This window comes from Tachypleus tridentatus, chromosome 7 (assembly GCF_004210375.1).
Source record: "Tachypleus tridentatus isolate NWPU-2018 chromosome 7, ASM421037v1, whole genome shotgun sequence".
Taxonomy (NCBI): Eukaryota; Metazoa; Arthropoda; class Merostomata; order Xiphosura; family Limulidae; genus Tachypleus; species Tachypleus tridentatus.
This window is the reverse complement of record NC_134831.1, coordinates 161,115,541-161,136,468: the sequence shown is the minus strand read 5'-3', so window position 1 is coordinate 161,136,468 and position 20,928 is coordinate 161,115,541. Positions and strand designations below refer to the sequence as shown.

General features: G+C 33.9%; 3 protein-coding genes across 5 annotated transcripts in view; all 3 read right to left on the bottom strand.

The window, feature by feature from the left end:
* The window catches only part of LOC143257048 (creatinase-like), a 15,557-nt gene extending 15,274 nt beyond the window's left edge, over nt 1-283 (bottom strand). For both annotated transcript variants that reach the window (XR_013031666.1, XM_076515153.1), the window contains exon 1: nt 176-283. The gene's annotated coding sequence lies outside the window, so the exon portion shown is untranslated. The remainder of the gene's footprint in view (nt 1-175) is intronic.
* On the bottom strand, nt 174-1,528 carry LOC143257049 (creatinase-like). The gene is made up of 2 exons (XM_076515154.1): nt 1,127-1,528; nt 174-286 (listed from the first exon to the last, which is right to left on the bottom strand). The coding sequence occupies exons 1-2, from the start codon at nt 1,526-1,528 to the stop codon at nt 260-262; spliced, it is 429 nt and encodes a 142-aa protein (XP_076371269.1). The 3' UTR covers nt 174-259.
* On the bottom strand, nt 1,453-20,928 carry LOC143257047 (creatinase-like). 2 transcript variants are annotated; one of them, XM_076515152.1, is made up of 8 exons: nt 20,785-20,928; nt 15,428-15,609; nt 13,170-13,631; nt 12,821-12,968; nt 12,532-12,646; nt 10,688-10,932; nt 7,844-8,055; nt 1,453-1,588 (listed from the first exon to the last, which is right to left on the bottom strand). In XM_076515152.1, the coding sequence occupies exons 2-7, from the start codon at nt 15,578-15,580 to the stop codon at nt 7,856-7,858; spliced, it is 1,323 nt and encodes a 440-aa protein (XP_076371267.1). In that variant the 5' UTR covers nt 15,581-15,609; nt 20,785-20,928; the 3' UTR covers nt 1,453-1,588; nt 7,844-7,855. The 2 variants fall into 2 exon arrangements, with proteins under 2 accessions (XP_076371267.1, XP_076371266.1); XM_076515151.1 differs by lacking the exon at nt 1,453-1,588 and having other exon boundaries at nt 7,749-8,055.

The window sequence follows — 20,928 nt, the reverse complement described above, 5'->3', positions numbered from 1 at the left end:
AAGCATCATCTGGAAACTTTCACGTGCAATAATTCGTAGCAAAAATCTTAGATAATATTAATCTTTTCTAATGTTTATTTTTTAGTTCAATATGAATATTACAGTTGGAAATTAGTAATATAAACAGCAGCCCGAAAGATAGCGTATCTTTCAGTAACAATAATCAATAACTAACGCTTTCAGAATGTCTCTTCTTCGTTTTATTTTCGCTGTGGGACTGGTCTTTCTTGTGCGATATGTCTCTGTCTGGAACCCTCAGCTAGAGCATCGACTGCTGCAGCTCCACCTAGATCCGCAAAGCGAGCACTATGAAAAGTTATATGTATATATATTGTTTTGATTATAACATAAAATGGCTAAAAAACTATGGCGTTAAGTCGCATTAGATCTCTAGTATAATGGCGAAAATAATTTAGAAACAATATTGCGATTCATCAACAAAATATCTTAAGTTTTCCTGTTATAAATTTTATATTTAACCATTTATCATTGAAAAACAATTAAGATTTAAGATGTCGCCCTTCCCTACTCTTCGCTATGTCACAGGGTTATGAGCACCATCTGTATTGATTCCACATTGAAACCATGTCCACGCTAGAAAGAAATTAAAGGATACCATAGCATAATTTTTGAAAACTAAACACAGTTTTAAAAGAGTAGATAATATTAACTAATCCTAAAATTTCTACGACGTTTACGTTATTTTTCTCCATATTTTCTAATTCTAACACTTATAGGGATAAATAAACAACAAATAAAGTACACTTAACTGTCTCTAATATCTGTAGACGGAAATGTCTTTGTAATTTCTTCAATCATGGTTTTAGTGGCGTGGTTAGCAACCTCGTATTCTGGGACTCCCTCACCCAGAGCATCGACTACTGCAGCTCCCCATAGATCCGCAATGCGAGCACCATGTTGAAATGGTATGGTTTTAACAAACCATTTTTAAAATTATTTTTAATTATTTTACAAAAATGTTACGTCTATGCGTTATTTAGGAACGTTATGTATAATTAACATCAATTAATTAAAATAGCATTTTAATGGTAATGGTAATGTAATAATAAGAAAACTAAAATCCCAACTTTTTACAAAAGCAGAACTATTTGTCTTCAGTCCCCACCTTTATTAATTTTATTTCTTCCGGAGACTTTATCATACGCATCCTTTCTGTGGATTCTCCAATATCCACCAACTTGTTTAGAGGCAAAGCACTCAATAGCTTCCCATAGTTCTGAACAGAGAGATGGTCAGCCTCGTATCCAATGGTTCCTTCAACATCTTTTAGAAGATCCTTTACAGCATGAAAAAAATTATCTCGTTTCCAGTCTGTGTAAATCACGTTTTCATCGCAGCTTACCCTCCACGGTTGAGAATAGTCTACTAGAGCGGACACTGTGACGTTACGCTGTGGAGTGACCACAAGGCCATATGGTCTTTCAAAGGGGATGTACAGAAAGCTAGAGAAATAAGCCACGTTCTGAATGGACGTAAAAACAACTCCTCCCATACCTTCAGTCTCCATTTTGTTCCTCAAAAGTGTAAGTCGTCTTTGAAATTCGTCATTAGAGAAGATTTATGTTACCTGAAAATTTAACATTAAAATTACAACATTGGAAAAATCTGAAGAATGGGTTTTACAGTCCAAAATAAATACACCTGAACCGTCTGAAATCCTCGGAATTTATTTGGAGACGGTATTTAAAATGTAATTCACTGCAGGCTAGTACTTTTTATTCTCTGAATTATTCTGTTAAGTTTATTGAACTATTGTATTTGTATACAGTTAGATATGGACCAGATTTTTTACAGTTGATGTCTATGACTTGTCAGCGACAAATTTCAACAATAAACAATGATCATTACAGTCACTTTTAAAAATAATATTAAAACTAGTCACAGGTATATATATATATATATGTTCGATGCACTGTCTCTTTCGTCAAAGTCATTACAGACTGGATTAATTACGTTAAAGCACAATTAACAAGACGAACTATTCTTTACTTTGTTATTACAAAACAATCTGAGATAATCTTACTTTGAAAATCGCCACTAACATTTTTTATGGCTAAATTTACAACTATTGTGGAGTCGTTAAAAGCTATCTTATAGACAAAAGAACTGATGTTGTGGAATAGCCTGGTCAGTCTCCTGATATAAATATGTTTAAAAATTTATGGACTAAGTTAAACAGATTAACAAGCCAAACACGGAAGATGAATTTTGAAGTACTCAAAAAAAAGTGGCAGTCAATCACTCAAGAATATCTGCACCAACTCATTGAACGCAAGTGACGGCGATGTTAAGCAGTACTGAAATTCAAGGGAAACGTAAATAAATATTAAGTTGTGAAACTGGTTTATGCTATTTTGAGTTTCATTCTATGTTCGAGTATTGCAGGAAAACTTGTTTAATGAATTTGTAGGCTATTTGGAATAAAAGGATCTTAGAAACTACAGCAGGTGTACAATACTTTTTATGAGAAAAATGTAACGAAAATCATGAAAAGTTCCAGGTATTTTCGAAAGCTTGTGTTGAATTAGGATTTTATTTCGTCGAGTGCGTTTTAAAAACATTTAGTTTACATGAACACACATTATAATAGTCAACCAGTTTTAAAATTATATATTAAAACAATTGAAACGGATATACAAAAGTTCGATATACTGTTGATAATGAAAACTTTAACTAGAGCATTATCTATTTTTCCCTTTCTCGTCAATGTTCAGTGAGGTTAATCAGTTACTTCAGGATACAACTTATAAGAAAAATTATTTTTTGTACTCTGTTATTACAATACAATCTGAGATAATGTCCACACCCGGAGAGAGAGGGATATTGCAATTATTTATTGCAATATCTCAGAGTTGCCAATTCTCCAGCATGATCAAATTACATCAGAACCAGCACCTTTGGAGAGAAAGAACAGATCAAGCCAGAAGAGTTCAAAAGCTCTATATTCATGGACAAAACAACAAAATTTTGGGCAAAGCAAAATACCAGTACCCCTTCAAAGCATGTTATTTAGGGAAAACAACAGGCACGAAATGTGTGATAGCCTACAGTGGGATTATTGCATCATTCATCGTGGTAAAAAGGTTCTTATATGAATGTGAGTTTTCTTATAGCAAAGCCACATCGGGCTATTTGCTGAGCCCACCGAGGGTAATCTAACCTTTTGTTTTAGCGTTGTAACTCTGTAGACTTACTGCTGTACTAACGGGGCACATTTCAATACATCAACAATAACAGAGTTTATTATAATGGTGATTATAAGTTATGATTTATGTTCAAGAGTTTCAGAAACTTACAAACTGAATCTTCTGTCTGGTTTGGAACTTTCTTGATGTCTTATCGAGGATTCACAATGAGTGAGTTGATTTGGAATACATGCAGATACGATTCACTTTACACGAAGCAAACTAGATCAGAGTTTATTACACTTCGAGTTGTCCATCAATGAAGGTATAGAATGTCTTCGTAAATGTACTAGCGTCTGGTGTGAATTCACTGATATTAAACAGTTTGTAATTTTCGAAATTTATAAATGTTCTTGGTCAAATATCCGAAGGTTTCGATTAAGAGGCGTTAATCACAGTTATAACTCCCGAGTATATCGACTACAGCAAACTAGAAACATATACTGTCTTTCGGTGCTTTACATTGGTTACACGTATATATAGGTCTGATGATAGTTTCTCGAAATGTTAGTCTGTACAACAATATTGACGATACACTAGTGTTTACGTACACACATATATTGTTGATTCTTACTCTCGAGGCAGGTAGCTCAATACCTAGTGGTAGCTAGGCTTTAACTGGCTGTTATAGGATTGTATGTGTGTTTTCTTATAGCAAAGCCACATCGTGGATTTAACAGCTGTAACTGGCTGTTCTACGATTGTATGTGTGTATTCTTATAGCAAAGCCACATTAGGTTATCCGCTGAGTCCACTTTGAAGAATCGTATCCCTTGTTTTAGCGTCGCTGTATAATCGGAGGACTACTCTAGGTGAATCCACCGATCACAATTATTTGTTCGTTTAATTGAACGTTGTCGAATATACACAGAGTTCTTAACAACCAACTCAGAAACCTTGTGGTTCAAGCATAGTCATACCTTATTTCGAAAGTGCAGACCAGGAGGTAGTATCAGCTACATAAATTAAATAAACTTCACCAAACTGGAGGATTCACTATAACTCGTAACACTCCCAAATCTGATATTACGAAGTACAATTAGTGACAATACGTCACGAGCCCAAAACAGTTGAGCCCTCATTGTGATATGTTGGTCATCAAGGCCACGCCCAGGTACATTTTTGAAACAAAATGAAAACATTTAAAGTTGAAGATAAATATTTGAAGAAGTATGTACAAAATAAAACTGAAACTCGGATAAAAGAAACTAATTAAAACAAAGAAAATTAAAGCTCAGGTGAACAAAACTACTTGAAAACAGTGAATAATATTTTGTTTTCACTTTCGAGAAATGCTACTCGAGGATTATTTGTCATATCCGTACCTAATTTAACAGCGAAAGATTAGACGGAAGGTAGTCAGTCATCAACAGCTGCCTCCAACTCTTAAGCAGCTACTCTTTTAACAACAGATAATGAAATTGGTCGTCACATTATGGCATTCCCACGACTGAAAGGGAAAGCATGTTTGGCATGACGGGGATTCGAATCCGTGATTGTCAGATTGCGAATTGAGCACCCTAACCACCTGGCTGTTAACTGATACTCAAATACAAACTACATAAGAACAAAGAAAACTAAAAAACGAATGAAGAAAATTATATGAAAACAGAGAATACCGAAACTTAAATAAAATAAACTATTTAAGAACACAGCATATCAAGGATAGATCAAGCGTGTAACTGCCCAAAGCGTCGACCCGTGAGGGCGACAATAGGTTGCCGCAGATTAGCTAACGGTATGAGTTTATGGTATTAATATAAAACGTATAATTAACAAAAATATAAATAATTTTATTATCTTCTAAATCATTTGATAGATTTTTTTAATCAGGTGCCTGGAATTTAAGAAGAAAGAAAACTGAAACTCAGATAACAAAAAGGTGCAAAATAAAATATAGAAGCTAATGAGCTGCATCATTCACTATAACTTTGAGCTAGAACTGTTTCTGTTTTCTCACACCCAAATTAGATGATGTATCCCATTTGAACTGGTTTCATGTAGTTGAAAAGGGTGTACAAGTACTCTATTTCATGGGAGGAACTGGACGCAGAAAGTCTATTAAAAAGAAAAATAGAAGGGCCGAAAGATTTGTCGTAAATTAATAAAAATATATACTTAAGAAGTATATGTAACCAAATGTTAAAACAGTAGTCATACATAGTTCACACGATTAATAAGTTTAAAAAAGAAATTCTTCACAAGATAAGAAATAACATCTTCAATGGAAATATTATGAAATAAATCATTCCTTTTGATGTGCATAATTATCGGTAAATTAACACAACACGTTAACATAAATGTTAATTTGATAGCAGAAGACGAATAATTATTTCTCTAATGCGCTACATAGCATTAATCTATTTCCGATATATCTTGCTTTACCACAAATACTCCACACACCCTAACACATCGACAGGTTATAAGCGTTACAGTCAATTTATTGGCGAGGGAAGTAGGGTGCTTTATTCAGTAGTTAAAAATTAGAAACAGAGACTGTGGATAGTATTGACTATCTGCCTTCTCAAATCTATCACTGCTAAATTATTGACGGATAGCACAGATAGCCTTCGTCTAGTTTTGCGCTAAATTTTAAACAAACCCAAATCAAAACTACTTGTTACACCTATTGTTTGGACAAAATGTTTATCAACACGTAATAAAATGTTTCATTCTACATATAATGTTACACTTTGGATAGATGTCTGTCAGCCATTATGACCAACTCAGCTGATGAGTTTTAGCATTGTACGTAAGCCCTCGTAAGCAACTACTCGTAAAGACGATGAACAGATATAAACCACTGTTTTTACACAGCTTTGATATAAATTCCATAGCGGACTAACGAAAAAGAGCATGAAAAAAAAAAACAAGAGGAGAAGATCTGGGATTTCGTGTGATCTTTAACATTACAACTATTGGTTTCGATGCTTCGTTTATACAATACAGTGAAAGTGAGAAAGCGGATAGACAGACGAAATAACAAATTAAACTGATTTATGTGACAGTCCCCCGCTGGTACAGTAGTAAGTCTACGGATTTACAACGCTAAAATGAGGGGTTCGATTCCTCTCGGTGGACTCAGCAGATAGCCCAATGTGGCTTTGCTACAAGAAAACACACAAACACACATTTATGTGACACCTATTGGCATGTTCATTTTTGTCACTTTTAATAGTTTCGTGTTCATATATAAAATAAGTAGAGATAAATAGTTATATGACAAATATGAAATAAAATAGAAATATACAGGTACAAAGAACGACATTTAATGTTGAAATATTTCAACAAGTTTTATCTTGTAGCTATAAAGATTTTAATTTCAAAGACTACAGAAGGTTAAAATTTAAGTATGTTTCTGTAACTCTTTTATTTTTAGTGCGATCTATCTAAGCGTTTACTAAACTAACAAAAAGACTTATTAACAGCTTATCATCATAATAAGTTGGATACAACTCTACTCTTCGTATCTTACGACAAAATCTAAAATAATACAACATAACGGAAGAAAAAAAACTCTTAAAAGGTATTTTATTTAACCACAAAGAGTCAGCTAAAATTTTTTTTCTAAATTTTTCTCTTTCAAAAGTGGTTTAGGATATATATCTTAAGCAAAGAAACTTTGTATCCACATTACTAGATTTTTTAGCTCATTCCTAGATCATATATAATTCTCGTTTAGGCTACGTAGACCAGTATTATATTATATAGGCTATTTTAGACCATGTAACTTACTTGTAGCTTCAGACCTTATGGTTCATTTCTGAGTACATAGCCTCTTTGCTAGCCAAAGTAAATGGTTCTTAGATTTTGTAGTCAATTTCTAAGCTTTTTGGTCCGGTTTTGGAATACGTAGCCTTCTACAAGTCGATGTAGAGATTTACCAGGTTTTATAACTCATTCTTAACTTTTGGAGCTTCAGTTTTATAGTATTAATTAAGACATAAAACTATTTAATAACAGTTTCCATTATTAATAAAATGTAGAGTCGTTTACAATGATGTTGGCTAGAAATCGGTTTTCTGCATGTGATTTATTTGTTGAGAGAAGAGTTTTACAGATTATGTATTTTCTATATGAGTAGATGTATTGCACAGCGTCTCTGAAAGTGTTCTGTTTCAAGAGTAAATAAAACTAAAACAGATAGTAACAGATAGTTTTAATATTTGTTTTTGAAGTACATACAGTCATGTTAAAAAGTTAGGACAACCTATGAAAGCCTATGTATTTTTGTAACATTTTGGATATATAGATATTTAATTTAATTTCAATTTTGTAGAATTACATGTACAGAACATCTTGAAAAGTCTTTTCTTCAGTTTCAATTGTTTAGTTATATTCCTATAATCTCTCAGTATTGTTAAAATTGGGATTAAATATCTATATATCCAAAAATGTTATAAAAATACACAGGCTTTCATAGGGTGTCCTGATTTTTGCACATGACTATGTTGTGCTGTGATGTAGCCTGCAGAGTGCATTCTTCTTCTTGTGATTCATGGCATGCGCACGCTTCAGTGATGTAAAAACAGTACCAACTGCAACGTTAAGCATTATTTATGTGACATCATTTTAGTCCGACAGACAATACACTACTGCACACTTTCTAACTGATTATAAAAATATAATTGAACTACCACAAATATGTTTCATTTTTTGATAACGTTGTATTCCGGTCCAACTGGAAAACGTGTGATATTTTCTGTCCCCCTGTCTGTAATGACGAGAATGTCATGTTCTCGGTAGCCTCCAGCTCCAGGTTGTCCTTCTGGAATTGTTATCATCGGCTCCATGGAAATCACCATTCCTGGTTCTAGGACGGTATCTATGTCCTCACGTAGTTCTAATGCTGAAATAGAAAATATATATATATACACACATACATATAACTCAGTGTAACTTATGCAGCAGGATATTTACAAACAAATATCATTTTGTTTTGTATTTTATTTAAACACTTATTCCTCTTACTAAACTTAATTGAAGTTTTCTAAACGATAATTTATTAACTCAATTTTGAACAATTTTATTCTGTTAATTTTTATTTATTCGGATGTGAATTGAATATTTGTTTTTTTCCAGTTTTAATTGGTACTTCTCACTCAAGAAGCGAGAGGCCCCCATACGAAATGTTTAGTGAACGATGGCTATTGTAATTGAAACATAATTAAAAAGTGAGCAATTAACGAAAAAAGAGAAATATATTTATATCTTTAGCGAATAAAATAATTTCAATCGTATGTTCCTTTCGTCTCGTATCTCTGCTGATGACGTCTTAAGTTCAGTAACAGAGCTGGTCATGTCGGCTAGAATATATCATTCAAGACACTTTCAAAACTATTTATATCAGCTATTACTAATAGCCCATTCTAGAACTTTGTGCATAAGTACAAACAATCATACTTACTAGAATATATGACCAGCAAAGAAAGACTTATAAAAAAATCGCCAGTCTGATTATGACGTAATGTTATACAAACTACAGATCAATAGGACATATACCTAAGATGTTATGTTCTGTCAAGTCATCCCATAAGTAATGTCCGATTATTTAATACAGAAAGTGCATCATCATTTCTGTCTTTGTAGAAAGCTTTAATGTCTAAAATATACAGTAGGACGTGTATAAAAATGTTCAAACAAATAAAAGAAACTAACCCAACTCCACTTTTTCAGATCATTAATCACATAAACCCTAATGATGGATGTGTTTGAGGAGCACATTAAGCACATAATACTTTACGTGTTTAAAAAAGGCAATAGTGCAGCAGAAACTACACAAAACATTCAAGACGTTTATGGTGCGGAGTCTCTTAATGAAAAAAATGTCGAATGTAGTTTTCAGAAATTCAGATCAAGTGACTACAGCTTAAGTGATGCGTCACGTTCAGGTCGTCCTGTTAAGTTTAATGGTGACTTGCTTCTGGCTGAACTTGAGGGATATTGTGCTGTAACAGTTCAAGAATTAGCACATAAGCTTAATTCAATCCTATTCAACAGTTCACCGTCATCTGCAACAGCTTGGAAAGGTGTCAAAACTTGGAGAATGGGTCCCCCGTGATTTGACAGAAGCCAACCTTAGAGCAAGAGTGGACATTTGCACTTCTTTGCACTTTCATGAACGTAACTTACCTTTCTTGGACAGGTTAGTGATTGGAGAAGAAAATGGATATTTTATAAAAATGTTAAGTGCCGCAGTTAACGGCTCAGTGTAGGTAAACTGGCTAAAGCACAGCTCAAAATGGACCTTCACCATAGGAAAGTCTTGTTAAGCGTTTGGTGGAGCATTATTGTAATGTTTACATCAGACTTCTATTGTCAACAGTTAGGGTGCTTGAATGTTCCATTGAAAGAAAAGAGGCCTGCTTTGATCAGTTGTAAAGGTGTTGTCTTACATCAGGATAATGCACGGCCCCATACAGAAACTTTCACATCCGCAAAGATTGAAGAGCTAGACTGGGAAAAACATCCACATCTTCCTTATTTTCCAGACCTTGCCACATCTAATTGTCATCTATTCTGAAGTTTGCAGAACTATCTTGATGGAAAAGAGCTTGGAACGCATGAAGACGTCAAATCTACCTTCCCTAGATTCTTTTCCTCCAAATCCCAAATATTGTATAGAAGTGACGTTCAGAAGCTTTTGAATTGTTGACAGGAAGTAATTAATAATAATGGAACATGCATTGTTTACTATATAACATTAAAAGCGTTTGAAATCCTTTCTCTTTCTCTGAGTTTAAGATCGGACATTACTTAAGGGATGACCTGATAGATTACCAACCGACTTTTGGTATTTGGCGAAATGTCTTGTTGACACCGAGATTGTAACTTGTTTCATTTCCATATTTAATCTAAATCTGATTACGTTCATTTCATCTATTAATTATTGTTACCACTTTGTTAACCTGTAAAGTATTTTTACACTGTTTTAATACTTTATTATTGTCACTCCTCAAAGACGAATTAAGTAAATTACAAGAAGGTTTTTCATACTGGAGAAGGGACATTAAAGTTAACACTGAATTTACCTCACAAAACGTTCGAAGCATTTAGTAAAATGTACAGGTTTGTTGTACACAAAACATCAGATGCGTGACAAAAATATCTGCACTCTGCTCACATGACGTGCACACGTTATTGATATTCATCACCCTGTATTATTTATGTCGTTAAGAATAAAATTAGTGAAGTATTAAAAATTGTTAGAGTTGTTGGGTCTTTTGAAATCTACATAATGATTGACGTAACCGAAAAGGAAAAATATTTTAGTTGAGAATAAAACGACATTAATAAAAGTGTGTGAAAACAAATAAATATTTTAATTACATTTCAGTTTTTCTACCCCCTTCTTTAATGTTAAATCATGTTTAGGAACATCGCATTTATATTTATATATACAGAGTTTAATGAATTACAATTGATTTATATAAACTTGTATTGTCTTCATCGATCGTATCACAACATGAAATGTTACCAACCTGCCTCTCGTCCGTAGTAATGACACATAACACCAAAAGAGTGGCCGTAACCGAATGTTCTTTTATCCAACAGTCCCTCTTCTGCAAATACATTATTTAGTTCAAGCGCAATGTCACAACATCTTTTTCCAGCTTTGATCAGTTCCAGTCCTTTCCTGTAAACTCGTATGTTACCTTCCCAGTATTTCAGGTGTTCATCGGAAACATGGTCAAAGAACAAGGTTCTCTCCACCGATACATAATACCTGACAGGCAGTATGTTGTACAATTACATACTTTCCCACAATTTGGCAAATACATTTATATTATTGTAACGCGTTTTAAAACTACAGAAATAAAATTCGTTAAAAGATTATTTAAGTAAAATTACAATCTTTCTCTAGTAGCGCGTACATCCACACCTATGTATCTAATCAAACTTATGTGCCTTTTATTGTATAGCACCACAAACAAAAATAAAAAAATCTCATTTGTGTATTCAAGATTTAGACACTTAGAACAATAACTAGTGTGTTAGATCACTTCTTTACCACAGAACACAATTTTAATTAACAGTGCTCTTTTTCACAAAAAGAACACGATTTTTCACCACGGCTGTTTATTTGTTTTGAATTTCGCGCTTAGCTACATGAGAGCTATCTGCGCTTACTGCTTCTAATTCAGTAATGTGAGATTATAGGGAAGGCAGCTAGTCGTCACCACCCACCGCGAACTCTTGGTCTACTCTTTTACCAATGAATAGATAGATTGACTGTAACATTATAACGCCCCCAAAGCTGAAAGGGCAAGCAGGTGTGGTGTGACTGAGATTCGAACTCGTGACTCTCGGACCCATTAGGATTGTACGTGGAGGTTTCTATTGATGTAATTTTAAAAGTACTATTGAGAAACCAGAGTTCTTGAGAATTGTTTTGTTTGTTTGTTTTTGAATTTCGCACAGAGCTACTCGAGGGCTATCTGTGCTAGCCGTCCCTAATTTAGCAGTGTAAAACTAGAGGGAAGGCAGCTAGTTATCACCACCCACCGCCAACTCTTGGGCTACTCTTTTACCAACGGATAGTGGGATTGACCGTCACATTATAATGCCCCCACGGCTGAAAGGGCGAGCATGTTTGGCGCAACGGGGATGCAAACCCGTGACCCTCAGATTACGAGTCGCACGCCTTAACGCGCTTGGCCATGCCGGGCCAAGTTCTTGAGAAAACAAACAAAACTAAAATTATTATTTTTTCAATAAACGGTATCAGTTTTAATATATAAAATATTACGTTTTATATTACTGAAATGTAAGAAAATTTTGAAATCTGTGCATTAGTCATTTTGTTGCGATAAATTTTCTGTGACAAACAAGCATGATCCGAAAACTTTCACGTGAAATAATTCGTAGCAAAAATCTTTATCAGAAATTGTTAATATTTTCTAATTTTTGTTTTTCAGTTCAGCACGAATACTAAAATTAATAATCAGTAGTACAAACAGCAGCCCGTAAGATGATGATTCTGTTAGTAACAATAATCAATAAATAATGCTTTTTGATTGTCACTTCTTCGTTTTCTTTTCGCTGCGGGGCTGGTTCTTCTTGTGCGATATGTCTCTGTCCAAGTTATATTTACGAGAACTATATGGAAGCTAAATCGTACCCTTAAAACACACTTTGAGACATCGAAAAAAATTAAAAAGTTATATACATATATTTGAGTTTTGATCATAACATAAAATGGTTAAAAGACAAAAATGTTAGGTCACTCTAAATCTATAATACAGTGGCAAAAATAATTTAGAAACAATACTGTGATTCATAGACAAAATATCTTAAGTTTTCCTGTTAGAAATTCTATATTTACCCATTTATCATTGGAAAACAACTGAAACTTAAGATGTCGCCCTTTTGTATTCTTCGCGATGTCACAGGGTTATGAGCACCATCTGTATTGATTCCAGATTGGAAATATGCCCATACTATAAAAAATAAAAGATACCACACCATATTTCTTAGAAAACTAAACACAGTTTTAAAAGAGTAGATAATATTAATACATCCTAAAATTTCAACGACGTTTATGTTTTTTTTACCATATTTTTTAATGCTAACACTTATAGGGATAAATAAACAATAAATAAAGTACACTTAACTGTCTCTTAATTCTGTAGACGGAAATGTCTTTGCAATTTCTACAACCATAGTTTTAATGGCATGGTTAGCAACCTCGTATTCTGGGACTCCCTCATCCACAGCATCGACTACTGCAGCTCCACCTAGATCCGCAATGCGAGCACCATGCTGAAATGGTATAGTTTTAACAAACCATTTTTAAAATTATTCAACTATTTTATAAAAATGTTAAGTGTATGCGTTATTTAGGAACGTTATGTATAATTAACACCAATTTATTAAAATAGTATTACAAGTAGTAATGTAATAATAAGAAAACTAAAATCGCAACTTTTTACAGAAGCAGAGCTATTTGTCTTCAGTCCCCACCTTTGTTAATTTTATTTCTTCTGGAGACTTTATCATACGCATCCTTTCTGTGGATTCTCCAATATCCACCAACTTGTTTAGAGGCAAAGCACTCAATAGCTTCCCATAGTTCTGAACAGAGAGATGGTCAGCCTCGTATCCAATGGTTCCTTTAACATCTTTTAGAAGATCCTTTACAGCATGAAAAAAATTATCTCGTTTCCAGTCTGTGTAAATCACGTTTTCATCGTAGCTTACCCTCCACGGTTGAGAATAGTCTACTAGGGCGGACACTGTGACGTTACGCTGTGGAGTGACCACAAGGCCATATGGTCTTCCAAAGGGGATGTACAGAAAGTTTGAGAAATAAGCCACGTTCTGAATGGACGTAAAAACAACTCCTCCAATACCTTCAGTCTCCATTTTGTTCCTCAAAAGTGTAAGTCGTCTTTGAAATTCGTCATTAGAGAAGATTGGTGTTATCTGAAAATTTAACATTAAAATTACAACATTGGAAAAATCTGAAGAATGGGTTTTACAGTCCAAAATAAATACACCTGAACCGTCTGAAATCCTCGGAATCAGTTATTTGGAGACGGTATTTAAAATGTAATTCACTGCAGGCTAGTACTTTTTATTCTCTGAATTATTCTGTTAAGTTTATTGAACTATTGTATTTGTATACAGTTAGATATGGACCAGATTTTCTACAGTTGATGTCTGTCACTTGTTAGCGGCAAATTTCAACAAGAAACAAACATCAACACAATTAATTTTAAAAATAATATATTAAAACTTGTAAACATATATATAAACATCGGCACACTCTCTCTTATGCCAAAGTAGACACAGACTGGTTCAATTACTTTAAGCACAATTAACAAGACAAATTATTCTTCTTTACTTTGTTATTAGAATACAATCTATGATAATTTTACTTTGAAAATCGTCACCTACATTTTTATAGCTAAATTCACAACTATTGTGGAGCCGTAAAAAGATATCTTATAGACAAGAGAACTGATGTTATGCAATGACCAGGTCAATCACAGATTAACGAAAGATCACAAGCCAAACACGGAGGATGAATTTTTGAAGTACTAAAAAAAAAGTGGCAGTCAATCACTCAGGAACATCTGCACAAACTCATTGAATGCAAGTGACGGCGATGTTAAGCAGTACTGAAATTCAAGGGAATTCCGAATAAATATTAAATTGTGAAACTGGTTTATGCTATTTTGAGTTTCATTTCTATGTTCGAGTATTGCAGAGAAACTTGTTTGATAAATTTGTAGGCTATTTGGAATAAAAAGATCTTAGAAAATACACCAGGTGTACAACACTTTTTATGAAAAAAATGTAACTAAAATCGTGAAAGTTCCAGGTATTTTTAAAAGCTAGTTTTAAATTAGGACTTTATTTCGTCGAGTGCGTTTTAAAAACATTTAGTTTACATGAACACATATTATAAGAGTCCACCAGTTTTAAAATTATATATTAAAACAATTAAAATGGATATACAAAAGGTCGATATTCTGTTGATAATGAAAAGTTTATGGAGAGCATTATCTATTTTTACCTTTTTCGTCAAAGTGGTTCGACTGAGCCACTAAAGAGTACCAACAACGACCCTCGTCGAGGCTTTATTAGAAAAAAATGATAGCACTTATAAAATCAAGTATTTTATTTTTTATGGAAAAAAGCGTCATTAAGTTAAATTTAACAATTAATTTTTCTCGACTTTTTCCATGTTTGTTTAGAATAAATAATAAACTCATGCAGATTCAAAAATCGGGCACCTCTTTACAATTCGGTTACTTTTATCTTTTCAAATTTTCAGATGTTTCAAAGAATTTTCTATCCAGTGAAAATATTCTGTCTTAGCACCAGTTTTCCCAAGTGAAATAAACTAAAACCTTTTTTATTATTAGGATAGATTTTCGCAAATACACAAGTCCCACATCAACTGGATGAACGAATTATTTGCAGGAAAAAATAAAACCAAGAGAACTACATTTTTTGGGCATCTTCTTTTTAAAAATAAGGGCAATTTATTTTTGAAATAAATTTACTTCATGATCACAAGAATCTAATTTGTTTGAAGCATCTTCAGTTATTCCACTTTAACAAAATATACGTCGAAAAGCAAAAGAAATGATCTTTTCTTCAGCAAAAAAACTAACAAGCATATTTTGAAGAATAAATTTCTAACTTATTAATAATATTATAAAAGTTGAGTTTTATACACACAGACACTCATATGTCCGTGAATTACTAACCTTTTTTCCATTTTGAATCTGTAGTGTTTGAACACTTAAAAACTTTTCTATATTCGATGAAGAACTAGAAACTCCCAAAGTGAAAAACCTGTGAAGAAAGTTTAAACGTAGTTTCTGGCAACTAGCGACAGCAACTCGTTTTAGGTTCTGCATGGTGCCTTTTTTTCTCACACACCTGGTTCCTGTGGAAAGTTATTTTATGTAATACCAACATTTATGAAATTTATCTAGGGTTCTAAATAAGATACATATGAATCTATTATAAATAATCTATTAATTTATTTCTTGTTGTTTCTGTGTATAACATGGATCTAGCAAGACCGTTACCTACTGTTGCATTAGATAATTGTACTGCATCCAGTATCATCTTGAATGCACAAGTTTTCTCATATTCATGTGATCCAGAGAGAGAGTGAACTGTGAAATATTTTTTTACATTTCAAGTAAGATTCGTTTCTAACTTTCATGGATGTGTCCAGCGCTATAAGAAACCTCAGAACTGTTTTGTCTCGAGGTCAGGTTTCCACAGGGAAGCAGCGTTTTTAATATGTGGTTCTGGAGTGGTTGCCTAATTATGGAACGGCAGCAGAAGTGTATAAATTTCACAATGATCCAACGAAATCAAAACCTGAAACTCAGATGGTCCAAAACCAATAAGTTTGAAATATACTGATCAAGGTTCATCAGAGACTATTCACTTATTGTGTATTACTTCTACGTGTTAAGATAATCACGACATGAAGAAGTATTTTTGGTTATCAAGTCGTAGATCACGAACTTAAAATAAAAATGTTATTTGTTTTCATCATAAATCACGAAATTAGAAAGAACCGGCATGGCCAGGTAGTTAGGACGTTCGACTCATAATCTGGTGGTTGCAGGTTCGAATCCCCTTCGTACGAAACATACTCGCTCTTTCAGCTTTGAGGGCGTTATAGTGTAGCAGTCAATCCATTTATTCTTTGGTGAAAGACTAATGCAAGAGGTGGTGGTGGGTGGTGATGACCAGTTGCCTTCCCTTTAGTCTTACACTGCTAAATTAGGAATGGTTAGTGCAGATAGCCCTTGGTTAGCTTTGAACGAAAGTCGAAAAGAAACAAACGAGCCTAAAATAAAAATGTGCTTTGTGTTTATCAAAAATCACTAAATTAACAAAATATATTGATTGTTAAACCTCACGTACATGTTTTACACAAGTACATGTCTTCCAATACGGTGATGTGAAGAAAAATTCTAAATTTGTATGGCTAGTTTTATTCATATTAAAAAAAAAAAGAGTAGTTCTAACTCATAATTTCAAAAATAAGAGGTTCGTTTTATAATCCGTAATAAAACCTTTCCAAGGTTTTTACGAAATTATTATAAGCTCTGTGCAATATAAACAGCTAAGAGAAAACGGTTTATTCCAGTAAATGTTACAACAAAAAAGTTTTCCATTGTATTTTATGGAAAACAACCCTGATCATTGTAGGAACTTTCCAAGGAATCATTCAATTTAATAATTACATCCTGGAGGTAACTGACCGACTCACAATACGAGTCAAAGGTTATGTATTAGCTGATACATCAAGTGATACAAGATTGTTATTTCCCTTATTAAGTAAGAGTCTGATAATACAGATTACAGGCTAGTATGAAATAAATTTGTCAGTGAACTTTAGATCCTAGAATTCATGGTTCATGTCTGGTTGCTGTAAAAATGCACTCTTCACTTTAGAACCATCATTGTATTATAAGAACGATAAAATCGTACTATTCAATTAGATTAGCTCCCAAGTTGGTAGTGGATTTTATTAACTCACTACCATCCCTCTAGCCTAGTAGAGTCTTGAACAAAATGTTTGCACACTGTTCCATATTGATTTTATTGTGTACATTCATGGAGTAGTTACTGAGTAAATAGCCTGGAGTAGCAGAGAAGGTAGCATGTAATTGTGAAATCATGTACGAGTTGTTATTCTGGTCAATATAAGTTGTACTGACCATTTGTTTGTCAAAACACACATAAAAACCTGTTTTATACAAAAGGATGTGCTTTTAGTATCTTTTCCCAAACAGATCAATGCTTTGTTCTGACAAACTTTCTTTATTTGATGTACATTGATGCCTTGTCACCTTGCAGAAGCTTTTTAGGCGTCAAATTATTTGACTGTCCTGGAATGAATTGATGCAAACAAACATTGGTAGAACAGTGAAGTACTCTCAGTGAACTGTATACGGAACCCTAAAACGCCATAAGACTACAGGAAAGTCTACTGGTATACATCGAAAAATTTCTGCCTGAGTTGGCTGTCTTTTGGTCAAGTTAACGTGTCAAAGTTTAAAGATATCTTGAAGCATCTTACGACGGGAATGGCGCGAACACATTCATTCTGGAACATTCAGAAGAACAGTGAATAAAAGAGAGTGGCTAAACAACGCTATTATATAAGAAGGGTTACCTGTAAAGTAATGTTAACAAGAATTCACCACCGACACTCTGTCACTTGAATAAAAAAAGCATGCCATTTGTAGCATGTTATACTTTCATTTGTTCTCTGTTTCAACCTTTGTAAAGTTGATTGTAGGATTCATGCTGATCGTTTACTTCGAGAACAGATACAGAAAGACTGTCTTTTCCATCGGGAGTACACAGGAGGTGATACAGTACATGCTTCAGTAGTTATTTGTCATGGTGGAGAACCTGCTCTCTATATACTTCATAGAAACGTCAATATCGCCTCCAATAGGCATCACATGGTGACGACATTTTTGTAATATGCAAGAATAAGGTTTGGCAATAACGTTGTGTTCCAGGATAAAAATGCCATTGGTCATAGTGTACATATTGTACAGGATTATATCGTCAAAGTCACAAACTTATTGAGAGCTATTGTGCAGAACTGAGCAGTAAAATGGTTAAGCATGATCGTAAACCAGTTAGTCCAAACTCTCCAGATAGTTAATGTGCTTGAATCGCTATCTGAGGGTCGCGGATTCGGATCCCCGTCTCAAACATGCTTGCACTTTCATCCGTGAGAACGTCATAATGTGATAACAAATCCAGCTCTTCGTTCGTAAAAGAATAGCCCAAGAGGTGGCAGTGGGTGGTTATGACTAGCTGCTATCCTTCTAATCGTTCACTGTGCTAACTTAGGAATGTCTAGCGCAGATATCTCCCGGATAATTTTGCGTGAAATTCAAAACAATCGAATTCAATCTGAACCAGCTATTGTAGATAAGTTGCAGCACTCTGAAGGAACAAAATAGGATGACATCACGGTGGATTACATCAATTACCTCATCGACAACATGCTACGTCGTTTTGCGCAGGGTTTTGGAATACAACGATGACCAACCAAGTACTGAATGTTGAATGTGAACCGATAATAATGACGTTATTTGTTTAGAAGCATGCAAACATTTTGACTTAGATTGAAATTCAAAATTAAGGACGACTATGTTCAGATAGTATTTTGTGCAGCTCTGCGCGAAAAATCCAGAACTGATAAAGGCATATCATAATTTATCTAGAATTACTGGCAGAGAGCATTTATTTCAATACATGTATATCTTTTGTCTTTATTTATCTATCTTTTCAAATATTGACTTATGATACATCTAAAGCCTTGTTTTATGTAAACAACTGATTTTTGTGAGGATGCATTTCTTGGAGTTTATAAAAGTTAGTACCTTATAATAAATTGAATTATTCAACGGTAGTAAATTTTATCTAATAAAACAGAATGTTCTTGTAATGGAGATCAAGACGAGCTTGCAAGGTGTAATGACTTTAACAATGCATTGCTACGTTACTATTTGCAGCACTTACTACTATTGTCTTGTGTAAATGATTCAGTAATGTTACACATAAACAAAACTATTTTAAAGAGAAACTCACAGTTATAAGAACCTTGAAATATTAGTAATATATGTTTTGTTTAAGCCGACATAATTTACATAATTTCATTACACTTTTCTTATCTCCACCACTGCAGTTGTAGGGATGTTTACGCCCCTCTTGGTAAGTGTGTTTGTCAGAAAGCTTTTGCAAGAATGGCGAAATGTATTTTGACGAAAATTCTTATAAATTTGAATTATCATCCAACTTAGAAGAGATTAGTTTTGAAAGGTATATGCCATGAAATGCAATAAAAAATCTGTTACTACGGGGAATAAATTAACACACTATATTTGCTCTAAAACTCAATTAAAAAGGTTTGAATTTTGATGAAACTTGTTGAACGTATGTCAAATATCTTTCCTTATTATTTTACCAAAAATCATCCGTGTTTGTTGATTATGACAGACACACGGAAAGATTTCAGTAAGTTTTGAGGGCTGAATATAACGAACGCTGCAGGCCTAAGTTTCTCTCTTTACTAACTACCTGTTAGTTTAAGAACGGCACGGCATGGCCAAGCGTGTTAAGACGTGCGACTCGTAATCTGACGGTCGCGGGTTCGCATCCCCATCGCACTAAACATGCTCGCCCTCCCAGCCGTGGGGGCGTATAATGTGACGGTCAATCCCACTATTCCTTGGTCAAAGAGTAGCCCAAGAGTTGGCGGTGGGAGGTAATGACTAGCTTCCTTCCGTCTTGTCTTACACTACTAAATTAGGGACGGTTGCCCTCTAGTATCTTTGTGCGAAATTCAAAAGAAACAAACAGTTTAAGAAATTGTAGGAATTCATGAAAAAAAATATATTTTATTTTTTCAGAACCCCATCAAGAAATTTATGATCCAAGCTTAACAAAAACAATATAAGAAATATGCTTTAATTTTTTAATGACATATTAAAATGCAAACACAGATTAAATTATAAAAAATAGACATTGGACGAGTATTAAAATTGAAAGACAAACAATATCGCTGCTTAAACACAATAGTAAAACACAAGATATAATTTTTATTTTACATTTAATTTATAATAGTAATTCGAAGCTTTTCTACACAGCTCCAAGTAAAATAACAAGTTAAAATAACACTAAAATAAATTTGTTTGTTTGTTTTGGAATTTCGCATAAAGCTACTCGAGGGCTATCTGTGCTAGCCGTCCCTAATTTAGCAGTGTAAGACTAGAGGGAAGGCAGCTAGTCATCACCACCCACCGCCAACTCTTGGGCTACTCTTTTACCAACGAATAGTGGGATTGACCGTTACATTATACACCCCCACGGCTAGGAGGGCGAGCATGTTTAGCGCGACGCGGGCGCGAACCCGCGACCCTCGGATTACGAGTCGCACGCCTTACGCGCTTGGCCATGCCAGGCCACACTAAAATAAAACACAATTAAACAGAATAATTCGGAGATTAATATAAAATAAAGGAATTTTGTGAGTTTTTCTCATTTAAAGTATAAAGAGATAATTTACTTGTTGTTTTCGAATTTGTTCACCGGTATCGCAGAAAATCCTTTTCTTATTCCTTCAACTTCTTCAATCCAAAGTATATTAAGTATTCCCAAGTTAACCTGAGCAGCCTGCAAGATAATGTATACTTCACAAAGCAATATAGAT

Excerpts from the sequence above, each read along its gene's own strand:
- LOC143257049 (XM_076515154.1), bottom strand. The coding sequence starts at position 1,528 with ATGGAGACTGAAGGTATGGGAGGAGTTGTTTTTACGTCCATTCAGAAC. Across the intron at positions 287-1,126 it reads AAGAAATAAAATTAATAAAG|GTGGAGCTGCAGCAGTCGAT; the intron begins GTGGGGACTGAA and ends TTGCGGATCTAG.
- LOC143257047 (XM_076515152.1), bottom strand. The coding sequence starts at position 15,580 with ATGCAGAACCTAAAACGAGTTGCTGTCGCTAGTTGCCAGAAACTACGT. Across the intron at positions 12,969-13,169 it reads AAGAAATAAAATTAACAAAG|CATGGTGCTCGCATTGCGGA; the intron begins GTGGGGACTGAA and ends ATACCATTTCAG. Across the intron at positions 8,056-10,687 it reads TTACTACGGACGAGAGGCAG|CATTAGAACTACGTGAGGAC; the intron begins GTTGGTAACATT and ends TTTCTATTTCAG.